Here is a 12,495-nt window from a genome sequence, read left to right on the forward strand (position 1 = left end):
CACATGGAAAATCGCAGACACCCTCTTTGAGGGTGATGTGTGAGAAAACATGTAAATCGCGCCGCTCCGATAATTCACGCGCGGAAGCGAACCAGTTTGAGCGATGCAGTGTTTCTGGTTATTTATTTTAATATCAATGCGACAATAACTTTTTCAAAAAGATACGATTGTATTCTGTAACTATTAAGCTTTTAGAAAATGTATAGGTTGATGGGGTTTCTTTCAAAGCGCTTGCGTAAGAGCGCGATTTCCAAACACTGTCAATCTACCTACCATGATACCTTAAAAGAGTCGCAGGGACTCGTGTTAGTCTGGGAATTAGATCTGCTGATATTTATTGTCAGAGAGACTGCAAGCTGATACTGTAAGTGGTCAAGGAAGTAATAATTAAGAGATAATCCGTGCCGCTGTTGGTAAGGTCAGGATAGATCAAGTGGCTCTAAACTTATTATCACGATGAGCTCACTGAACGGGAGATAGGTCACGCTATTTTTATAGGATGATAAACAGATAAAATAGAAATACACGTAGTACAATATATATTAAATCCTTATAGGATTAGAAGCTTCTGGTTTAAAGTCGTAACAATAACTATCAATAACAAACAAGCGAACAAACATTTCCTAACCAGTAGTAACAACACGTAGCAAAGACAGTGCTGTGGATGTAAATGAAAACGTGTCAGAGCACTTTGCAAACAGAGTCATTGTGAAGTTTGGTTCAAACCAAATTACGATTTTTCCAAAATATGTCAATGAGTCAGGTTATCAATGCCACACACCTATCGTTCTTTTGTGGCCATTTATTTTTCACTCAATGCGTTTTTGTATCGTTTCAAATACGATATATTTAGACATTTCAGGTTATTTTAAGACCATCATTATTGTAAGGTAATCGCCTATAAAGGAACTCGACCCTATTGACCCTGTAATTATGTACCTACAGGGGTAGCAAAGGATCACCGCTAAACCGGACTTAATAAGACCTCTGCAATTCAAAATCTCTTAAATTTGATGGCCTTGCAATGCATAATACAGTCATGATCTATCATTCGATTTCTTTGTTAGTTTTCAATGAACAAGGCTAACATTTGGAAAGTTGCATGACCGAGACGTGGTGTTTGACACTTGAAGTGCCAAGCACACTCCATTGACTGAGAATAAGCTAGAATATGTTCTTTCATCAGCTGATAATGCACTAAATACATACTTATTACAAACGCTTTGTGTTTATTTACATATGGCTTTATACCACTCAAAAAGGATCTGTCATTTAAGAGTGGAAAAACAACATAAAGGACGATAGAACGCTGGAACAGATGACCCTAATGATAGCGTTTTTGATCTCGACCACTTCACGAAACGTGCAGCGTAATAAATTTTATGGTAAACCAATCTAATTAATTACTCTCAATTAATTTGTCAAATCAAAGTAGATCACGTTTTGAAAGTTCTAGTCTACCACGCTGAATCACGTCAGCTCAGTGTTTTAGCTTTACCATTGATCGGTGTTCTTTACAGTTATTTTCGTCGCTCTGACTGTTTCATTATTTCCACTGTTGAAGATCTCCGAAGCTTTAGACAGCGACAAACAGAATGATCCCCTTTGCAACTGAGCTGACATCGAAGGAGAGCGAACTTTAAGAGCAAAAACTTGCTTGGGGTCTCTATTATTTCGTCCGCAACGGCAGCAAAGCAAACTTCTGCAAAGTTTTACAAGTGTTTTAGCATCGATCATCATGGATCCAAAAATAACGGGGTTGAAAACAGAATTAGCATACATAAGAATGTTGCTAAACGTTGCCACGTTACCAAATAACTCGGGTCTTTCAGAACCGCTTCCAAAATCGTGCCACAGCCAAGTGATATGTGTTGGTAACATGCACACTGCAAACACGACTACAGCAATGACAAACACTTTGACAATTGTGAAGTTTCTCTCCATTCGCACATAGACTGATTCCTGGGAAATCGTCCTGCTTTTTCTTTTCCACCGCCGTTTTAAAGACGCAGTGTCCTTGGTTAATACATCGATCATAAAAGCGTAGAGGAAGGTCATGATAACCAGTGGTATTAGGTAAAGTAGAGTAAAGATAGTGAGGGTAAACACTTTCCCACTGTAAGCGTTCGGCCATTCCTCGATGCAATAAGATCCTTTGAGCCTCAGGGCAAGAGATAGAGGAAGGACCATGAGGCACGATAACAGCCATATCGCTGCAATGATTGTTAATCCAGTTTTTACGCGTAATCTTGGCTTCAGCGGTGTTACAATCAATCTATAGCGTTCTACGCACATGAATAACAGTGTCATAACGGATGAATAGACTAGCGCGGACTGAAACGGGTAAATAACATGACAAAGAGCAACTCCGTAAGGAAATTTGCCAATCACCTGCTCTGCGACATCGAGCGGAATACCCACGAGACATGTCCCTGCATCAGTGGCAACTAGGTTCAACATGAGATACTCGTGCAGCTTTCGTCTTTTCTGGCTGAATATCGCTTTCAAAACAAGGAAATTCGCAATCGATCCTAGAAATGAAATTAGGAGAAGAAGGGTAATTGCAACAGTAATTGTTTGCTGTTCGTCCTCGCTCTCTAGATGTACCTGTGAAAGCGTTTTGTTCACGAGAAGACTTCGGTTATTGATGCTAGCTGAGGTTGAAGACGTAGTTTTAACCATACTGTTTCAAGTGACTTTCAATAAAAAAAAACCCTTGCAGAAACATAACAACTTGGTGCAACGTGTAGCGTGATGAGAAGGCTTGTAGAACTCTAAATAGAAGAAAATCGGTCTAAATGACTCCTTTAATATTATCTCCGTGGTTTCAGCTTTCAGCTTTCCCACGCACAAAAAGGTTACCGAAAAGTCATGTGATACCATTTTCTACTGACAAATTTGTTACTTTACAGCGGTCAGTTCTCTGAGCTGGAAAGTTTAGGTAGTACATGTTAAATGTCCTTTCTCACAGTTATTAAACTATCATCTCAGTTATTCATGTCTGTCATAAATACCTAAAGCCAGGCAGACAACAGTGGCATACAGCGCAAACGAGCCATGGCACAAAGGCCTGGTTACATTTCTGTTCCCTTGAAACGTGACAAAGTCACATGCATCCGGAAACTTTGCCTGTTTTTCTCCGCCCCTTCCAAGGTCTTTTAAAACGAGTGTATTACGGTTTTCTTTTCTAACGTTTTCGGATGCCGTAATTTAGATTGCAATCAAGATTCATAAGGTCTGTTAAGCTAGTTTCCTTCAGACCTCGCCATGGTTTAGTTTCCAACTTATACTTATTTATTGCAATCTCCGTCTAAGATGTAACAGATAAGAACTAGTGAGGCAATATCAGATTATTTAGGGTGTGATGTTCAGCACCGACATATGGTGGTCATGCGCTATGCAGGTACAGGTCCCCACCCCTGCAGCTCACTCCTACTTTGCTAATCAGGACAGATTTCAATTTTACCGCGGTATTTTCCTTCTTTTTCGTTAATTTTGAATTCATTCTGAGACATTAAAGAAGCAAACGTGATAATTTACTTTTTTACGCCAACGTCTGTAATTTGATACATTTGTTTTCATCGCAAAAATACACAACATAATACTCTTGTTTTCTCGAAAACCCACGAAAGGTGCGCCTGGTTTTTCAATGTAGATGAATAAGACAAAGTTAGATATCTGATGGAAACATGGAACAGACAAGATCGTGTTCTATTATAAATGCAAATTTTCATGTAACCGATAAGCAATGACAGTGGAATCCCGATTTCTCCAACCCTCATTTTTTCGAACCTGCCGAATCAGAAGTCGTTTCCCTCTCCTCAGTCGAACACTGTAATTTTACCCTCGATTTCTCGAACCAATTTTCCCATGGAGGTTTGAAAAATCGGGATTCTACTGTACTAGTTTATTTATCAAAATAACCGGGGAATGGTAAGCGTGTCTAAAAGTACACACGAATGACCGCGATCGGCCACGAGTGACCATAAATAGCTGCGAATGTCCATGAATGACCAAGAGTGACCATTCATAGTCATTCATGGCCACTGGTTATTCGTGGTGATTCATTTTTTCTACATATATAATCAGGACCCATAATTTTTATTATTTTCATTATTACGTTACATTCATTTCATCACATTTAAAAGGAGAAACACATGCTGTAAATTACAACCTTACATTACAAACAGCTTGACTCCACGTAGTACTCGAGGCCAATACTCTTACGAAAGCTAAATTACCGATTATCCACTCAAACCAGCCAACTAGTACCCAATCTTCTCATCTATAAGTTCTAAACTAGCGCCCAATCTTCGTAGTAGAATTCGTTTGGACCACGTGACTCTCGTTCTCAGTCAGCTGCCGACTCACTGTGAGCTTCGCCCACCCAACAAATGTGAGTGAAATATATTTTTTCATTGAAAACGACCCCAAATATGGAAAACTAAAATAATATAAAAACAAAATCGCCCCAAAATATTATCCGCACGCTTAGAGAATGGTACAATTCTCATATACAATGATGGCTAAGCCAATGAAAACTCTTGAATTGCATTATTCAAAGATCAAGTTCTCAATAAACTGATTTATACTTGCTCTACGGGCCTGTTTTCAGGAACTGTAAATACAAAGTGGGGAGTATGATAAGAAAGTAAAAAAACATGTGATTGGTTCGATTTCTAAAATCACTTTAAAGTGCCTTTGAAACCCAATCATATTTTGTCTCAGTGACGCTAAAGTTAATTTAAGTTGCCACTATGATAGGAAACTTCAGTGACAAGTCATGATGTCGCTTCTCTGTAAAAACCGCTTCCGCGTGGGAATAACTGATTTATTTACGTTCTAATCGGCGCATATGTCATGCAACCTTTTGATTGGTGGTACTGCTTTGTTATAAAAGGAAGCAGGTTAAATCAAGAGAAATTTAGGATTTTCTCTCGATCAAATATATTACTCTTCATTGTAGTATCCTATCTGTACAAGAAAAGAGCATAGATTTTCTTGATCCGTTTCTCTGATGATACGGTACTGTACAGGTAAACAATATACGTCTATTTTGTTTCTCAGGATCACGAACAGCTGTCACAATTAACTAATGAGTGTGGTCCTCCTAATTTGTATCTTCTGAAGTAAATTTCCTGCGTACGCGTTACCAATCCTCTATGTGGGAAACATTTTTGTTGGTCCATGCATGTCAATAGAACGGGAGTGCTGTTGGCATCTTATATTGTAGACTTCCATCGACACAGTTTGTAAGCGCTTCATGCCAGACTAGGGTAAATATTCCTTCCCCGCGAGAATTGTCCACTTGTCTAAGTTTCTCAAACAGACAGGCTGCGTGAGGTTATGCAAACACGATTGTTACATTAAACTGCCTTGTATTTACAAAGCATGCCGTGGCTGAAGTAAAAGCTCATATGTATCTACAGCTCCACGAGCAATGCAAACTTTTGTCTTTTGGCGAATTGTGCCAATGCCTTGACAGGACCAATTTAGGCAACTTAATGACGTAATGTTACCCCCAAAACTTAATATTACCCCCATGTTACTTCCCATAAAACTCTTGTCCAGCATAAACTTTCGAGCCGTTCAGAGAAACGCACACTGGTCTCAGTATTTTGTACGCTATGCAAACACTGTACTAGTTTCAATGACACAGGAAATTAGGAACATTTGTCGGAAAGATGTAGGCCCGAGAAAGAAATCGTTTCGATTTTTGTCCCGTTGGCCTCAGATTCAACATTTCAGTCTTGTTAATCCGTCCATACCAACGACCTCGCCTGGTTTCTTTTCCTGTACATTATTGCTAACTTCGATCGCAGTCACTTTTTTTCAAATCAGCATGTTCATCTGTTGCTGTGTTTTACGATGACAGTAAAAAGCCTCTATACTCTACCAATCGTAACTCTTCGGGACGGAAGAGAATTGCTGTCGGTCATTCCCAACGATTGGTCATCAGGGGATACTTGGTTTGGACTTGCACTTCTTTTCCAAGGTATTCTTGCCAAAACAGCGTCTCTAAAGCTTGGAATTTGCCAGGAATAAAGAAACGGATTGAGCACGGAGTTGAACCAGATGAAAACGTACTGAAGGTCTCGAAACCAATGGATTGTTATGCAGCTACAACTGCGGCAGAAGTTTAAGATGTAGATTATTACACATGAAGGCGTGTAGCAGATGAGATAAGCCGCCAGAATGAGAACGAATGTCTTCGCCAGGCGCTTTTCATGTTCTTGTGCTCGTATTTGAGCGCTGTGTGAATTCATTCCCGATTGGAGTTGCGAAGACATATGAAACTGTGCGTGAAGCTTGCGATAAATTGTGATGTACGAAAAGAAAAAGATCAGCAATGTGGCAACAATAGCTGTATTGGCAAAAACGAAAGCGTATTTTATGAAGCCAATTTGGAAATAGACAGCTAAGGGCAAGCAAATAGAAATAAACCAAATGCAAATCGAGACGGCGACAGCACCACGAGGGGTGATCTTGTTTCTGTAAACGACGGGGTAAGCAACGGCAATGTAGCGATCGATAGCCATTGCTGTAAGACTGAAAGTTGACGCCGTGCAGCATATGAAATATGATATGTGACCCACTGGAAGTACTGGTAAGTTTGGATGATTTGTTAAACCTTCCAGCAGGTGAACATATGTAGATATTGTCAGCACGACAAGTCCGACAATAAGGTCAGCAAAGGCCAAGTTGACCACGAGGCAGTTAAACGCATTTCGGAGCAGTTCTTGTGGTCCTTTGTACACCGCCCAGCAGATTAAGAAGTTTGTCGGCACTGTAAAGAAGAACAGGACGATAGAAATGATCGCCGTGAAGAACGACAGTGATATTGGTGGCGGTACTGCGGAGCAATCTTTCTCGAAAAGTGACATGGCAAGTATGCTTCAATATCTTTCTGGCAGATTACTGACGAATTGTCCACATCTAATTTACCTTTTCAGATGACACGGGGCGGATGCATCGTTCAATTCCAAACCAAACTTCTCGACTGCATTGGCGCAATACCGTATCAGTTTGGCTAAGTCCGTTGTAACTTTGAAAGCCACAAGTTTCGCTTCTTATATACTTCGAGTCCAGCCAAATAACAGGAAATTTCAATAACGTAAAATGTCAGTGTTACTGATTAAAAACAAATATTCAGTGGTTGTATTTGTAAAGACTTCACAATCATTACTTGGCTTTATCAGTTTATGCCAACCTCGTAAGTAACTTAACTGTGGGAGCCAAAACTTGTTTTTGTTGAATCAGCCAGTGTATTAATCGTAACTTTCTGACGCCGTTCCAAGCCCTGTTCCAGGTTATCAGTTGGGGAGTTTTCCAAACGCCAGTTCTGTTGGAGTATTTAAATAGCGTACCGAGTGCGCACGTAACAATATCGGAAGGTAGTATGGGTGAAGATAGGATTCCACTGCTCCATCTAAATACGTTCACTATGTTTCAACGCGATCAGTAGACGAAGATAGCATGAAAAAACGTGTATTCATGAAAACATAAATTTCGATCGAATAACGGTTTCAACGCCTACAGTATCTTTTCGGCATTGTTGCCGCTAAGAATTACGCGTTCTCTTACCATGTTGAGCATAGCATGATTGCTCATTTTCCATTGTGGCTAAGCCAATGAAAACCTTTGAATTGCATTATCCAATAACCCAGTTTTTTTTAATAATTAATGACATTTTCCACCTTAAAAATAATTTGCATAGTGTGCACCTGTGCTCATATTGGTAAATTTTCCTGTCAAACACATAACTGTTCTTTTGTTCGTGATCGACAATTCGTTGCAAGTTGGGCGTGTTTGGTTGGTGCTGTCATTTTCAAATTGGATCAGACGGTTTTAGCTCGTGGTTGCATTTGGTTGAACTTCCAAATTTTGCTCTCAAGTTCAGCTAACGTAGTTAGTGGTGTAAGGGTAAATCTGTTCTCCACCATCTACCGACTACATGTAGTCGCTATGTGTAGTCTAAGGAAGAAGTTCACAAATTGTTCTTCGACCTTCGGGGACTTTGCACCAAAAAAAACAATATCACGAATGCATTGATCAACTCGTTTATGTCTAGCTTTACTTAGATTCTAATAACAACTACTTATATTATAGAAAAGAAAAGTTTATCGGAAACTGACAACCAAAACCTAGAGAAATACAATGCCTGGTAAAGAAAAACGTTTACAATCAGTTATTATGGAGCGTTTTCATTCACGTGGCCAGCAGCCATGCAAATTTATTGGAACAAGAGAAAGTGCTTACATAAGAAAAGAGTTGAACTGCCATAGGATTGGTTTAGGACACTGACATGGCCCCGGTTTCATTGTTTTGGGACATAAATATGGACGTCATGTGAAAAAGCGCTATTAAGTACTATCGAGAGGACAATCGTAGACCGGAGGCATAACTTTTGTCCCTCTTTAAAGGTCTAAGGGCTTCACTTCCTCTTGTTTTATCAAATGAATTTATTGCTACTGCTCAGTAAATTTTATGGATTGATGCCATCTATATCTTCATTCCCACAGCCTTGTAAGGCAACATTCTAACTGCGCAAAACGTTAATGCTACTTTACAACTGAAGTTATAGAATTACTAGGATTTTTAGTGTTACGTAGTCCAAGCAATCTGACGTATTCGTCACGGAATACTTTGTTCATGGTCCCGTACACCAGGGGATTTATACAACAACTCGCGAGACCACAAGTTGAGTACATCAAATAGGCACCACGGGGAAGGGCCCACCCTCCAAGAGCCATGTCCACCAAATCTGTTATCATAACTGGAGTCCAACAAATGGCATATGCGAGCACGGTCACTAATAAAGTTCTTGTTAACTTGACTTCTTGTATTGTCATTCTGAGAGGGTCGCTTGTTAGCCCTCGCAGGGTTTGAACGTGTCTTCTGTTGGCTCTCAGAGCTAGGAATACTTTCATGTAGAAGTGCTGGACAACAATCGAAGGCAGGACAAGATATATGATGCCGACCTTCGCCGAGAGTGTAAACTCGACGAAACAAATCCCTTTGCCCGGATGAAAAGTATATACATCGCCATTTGCGACGTAAGGAAGTCGAACCGTGGACGCGCACAGCCACACAAGAAGTGCCATTAACTTTGTTCGTCTTACGCTGAATATGGTTCGGTGCCTCGCTGGATGAGCGATGCGGAAATGACGATCAAGTACCATTAAGGCCATTGTTTGTACCGACGCGCTGCAGAGAAAAGGCACTGCGTAGCCTGTGATTTGACAAAGATAAAAACCACCAAGCCATCATCCAGTGATCATGGCGGAAAAAGTTATTGGGAATTCGAAGAGCAACATGGCAATGTCTGAGATCGCTAGCGAAGTGATCAATATTCCAGCTGCATTTCGTAGTCTAGGCGTCTTGTAAACAACCAGAAGAACAAGCACATTGCCGGGCACCGCCACAAGGAAAATTAATACGGCGATTGAAGATTCTAAAACGATGGTGGAAGTACTTCTTGAGTTGAGAAGGTGCTCGAGGCGTTCAGGGCCGGAGAAACTCTGATTCATGGCTAAATCGAGCCCAGTTTTGTTGCGCCGGCTCTTGAAGTGTTCGTTTTAAAAATTGCTTGCTTTGCTTTTAACTGATGCGACAATACTTCTTGTTCTATGCGAGTAAGTAGATTTCAAATTAGTCAAGGCAAAAACGGAGAGATCCGTAATTAATTTTACCAAGAAATTGCGACAATGATTCCTGAAGCACCCAAAACAAAGGTAATTCAACAAAGCAATTGCTAAGCGGCCCTTAACAAAGAGGTTTAGACTGCGGGGACACTCTAAAATTGTCATGGCATCGCGAGAGGTGTCTCTCCTTTTTTAAATTTTAATCAAGATAAACCGGCTGTTTGCCATAATCACGTTGCTAAAAGTTTTCATGTGTAAATATTTTCTCAATATATTCTCATACGAATGTCCGTGACAGGACCATTTGCCGTAATCAATGTAAACATATAGATGAAAAGAGAAAATAAATAAGTAAATGACAAATTGGAGAATTTGGTCGATTGGACCCATGCGACATGGTGTATTCTGAAAAATTAAGGGTACAATCGATTCTCTACTCGAAACACTTGCTGTGAAAACAATTATCTGACGTGGTTTAAAATGTTTCCTGCCGAGGGAGACTATTTAAGGCACCATTAAAGAATTTCGTCTTAGAAGGACGACTATAGTTATAAATGTGTGTTTATTAAACTGATTCGAATGCAGAAATCTGGCCTGAAATGGGCGCCGAGTAATTTTCTCTCAATAAGGTGTCGTTCAGATCAAGACTTTGATCCTTAAGTCATTCCACATGGTAATTTGAGTAAGTTTGCTTTTCCTTAATTGAGAAATCTTCAAAAAAACACCTGCAGCAGCGAAAATCTCTCGCCCTGGACAATAACGTCAACCTGCATGCCTACAGCTCAGTGTTTCGAGTAAGGTTGTTCTGCAAAAGCGTAAATAAAATATCTTCCTGTAAATAGAATTTTTTTTATGCCTTCTCTCACAGCGTTTGATTACCATAATCAAAGTTACACTGTTCTGGGGCAGGAGCCAATGATAGTTATTTTAACCCCCCTCTGAGGTGCAAGAATTAATCATTAAAATCATTTTAAAAATCGTTAATCATCAAACTTCATGTTTCAATAAAGGCGGCTTTGGACCTTTCACCTATAGCCATGTTTTTTCAATTTGTTGTGCTCATTTGTTGCCCAGTAAAAAGAGCTCAGGCAACGCAGCAGTGAGGGACTGGGTGCCATCTCGGAGCGGTATACGGAAAGCATAAATTATATGCGTACTATATAATGCTGAAAGATACTTTAGATAGATAGCAGTGGTTTACCGCTGGTCAAATCCAAGTTCGAGTCATTTTTCACGCGTGTTTCAGAACGATAACAAAAGGAATATCGTAAATACGAGTATAATGTATGATGTCAAAACCTTGTTTTCTCTTTGTCCTTTTGCCTGTTAAAAACACGGCCTTTTGCCATTGAATTTGTCAACTGCATGGTGAGCTAGTAAGAATTATCACAATGTGTGGTCATTTGTCTGACTGTCTGGTTTTTTTTTTAAGACTCCAAGCCACACAGGATTTATCCAGTCAAGTTGGTTCTTCGTTGATCTTCGTTATGCCGGTATTCTAACTGAATCCCCCAGTCATTGCCATCTTTCTCCTTTCTTTATCGTATCATCATCCGTCGTCGATGTTTTCTTTGTCATTACTGAAATTGCTACTTTCTGGTGTCCTTTACGTTAAGGGTAACTTTGAAGACTGCGATAATCAGCACTCGGCTATTTGCATAAGTTCGTCATCTGTCAGCTTGGATTTTGTGATATAAGATAAAACATTTTTACTTTCAATCAACCAGCGAGCACTCAAAGCATCAAATTTTTCGTCACGTAAGCCTGACTTTGAGCACGCATTTTACGTGGCCGAAAGACCTCCACCGTGAGCTGCTCCCTTCGATGTTGAGAGATTGCAACGAACAATGTATCGCTTAATAGCTAGTGAAAGCGCAGGACGTTTTGTACCTATCTCCTGCTATATTCTATCAATTATATTCTAAGCAGCTTGAACCATCGCGTTGCATACTCACTGCGATATTTTTTATGAAGATTGGCCTCTTATATATACTACGTGATTTTGAGTGCAATTTGTTCTGAAAAAAACAACAACAACAACACGTTCAAATGAACGGATATGAGCCTCTTACATAAAATTGTTGGCGGAAATGTGATAACAAAGATCCTCTTAGAATGAAGTGTATTCAGATAACATTTGATCTTGAACCAGCCCAGATACTGTAATCTGACGTATATCTCAGGCCAGGAGACCATGACGAACATGCGATGGTTCACCTAAGAACTCTAGAGAATCTTCGCGATTTTGACAAGATTCGTACCGTAACTTTTGAAAATAGATCTTCCAAAAACTTCGGACCTCTTTGGTCACTTGGAGTGACACTCGGGAGCCGTTTTGAGATTCTGTGGATTACGTTCGGAAATCTTCGTTGAAAACGATTTTGCACTCTCGTCACCCAAAAGTTCTCCTAGCTCTTTCAGTCTTTGACCTCGTTTACCTCATTCGTTTTTTAACCAAACTCCTGCAAATTGAAATAGTAAGAGATAGAAAAAATGTTCAATATTACAGACAAATATTATAATACTTACGATATCAATACGACTGTGATAAATTGCCTGGTGCAGTATTTTTATTACTTAGGGAGTTCAAGAAGGGAGCTAGGGCGAACCTGTGAATTTTTTCCATGCCTCGGCAGCAAAACAAAAAACCTGGGAACAAGGATCATTTCCCGCCTCTTTATCGTGCGTGACTAAGCTGTGCGTGCTGGTTAATCTGTCGTCTTACAGATAAAAATATCCAATTCTTAGATATGATCTTTATTTGATTTGATCTCACGAAAGACACACAGCTCTGGTAAGTAGCAGTAACTTTAAACTTTTGTATTGCTCGACATTGCAAGGGAACTTGCCT

The 12,495-nt window shown here is 39.9% G+C and overlaps 1 protein-coding gene and 1 pseudogene across 1 annotated transcript; both read right to left on the reverse strand.

Annotated features, from left to right (window-relative positions):
- Nucleotides 1-1,329: 1,329 nt before the first annotated feature.
- On the reverse strand, nucleotides 1,330-7,624 carry LOC145471752 (uncharacterized). Its single transcript, XM_081454880.1, has 4 exons — nucleotides 5,892-7,624; nucleotides 3,606-3,678; nucleotides 3,044-3,155; nucleotides 1,330-2,683 (listed from the first exon to the last, which is right to left on the reverse strand). The coding sequence occupies exons 1-4, from the start codon at nucleotides 6,882-6,884 to the stop codon at nucleotides 1,495-1,497; spliced, it is 2,367 nt and encodes a 788-aa protein (XP_081311006.1). The 5' UTR covers nucleotides 6,885-7,624; the 3' UTR covers nucleotides 1,330-1,494.
- A 148-nt stretch (nucleotides 7,625-7,772) lies between these two features.
- On the reverse strand, nucleotides 7,773-9,616 carry LOC145478639 (melatonin receptor type 1A-like; annotated as a pseudogene).
- Nucleotides 9,617-12,495: the final 2,879 nt, after the last annotated feature.

The sequence above is a fragment of the Orbicella franksi genome, chromosome 2 (assembly GCF_964199315.1).
Source record: "Orbicella franksi chromosome 2, jaOrbFran1.1, whole genome shotgun sequence".
Taxonomy (NCBI): Eukaryota; Metazoa; Cnidaria; class Anthozoa; order Scleractinia; family Merulinidae; genus Orbicella; species Orbicella franksi.

Excerpts from the sequence above, each read along its gene's own strand:
- LOC145471752 (XM_081454880.1), bottom strand. The coding sequence starts at position 6,884 with ATGTCACTTTTCGAGAAAGATTGCTCCGCAGTACCGCCACCAATATCA. Across the intron at positions 3,679-5,891 it reads GAAGAGTTACGATTGGTAGA|ATATCTAACTTTGTCTTATT; the intron begins GTATAGAGGCTT and ends TGTTTCCATCAG. Across the intron at positions 3,156-3,605 it reads GGGTTTTCGAGAAAACAAGA|ACCTTGGAAGGGGCGGAGAA; the intron begins GTATTATGTTGT and ends TCGTTTTAAAAG.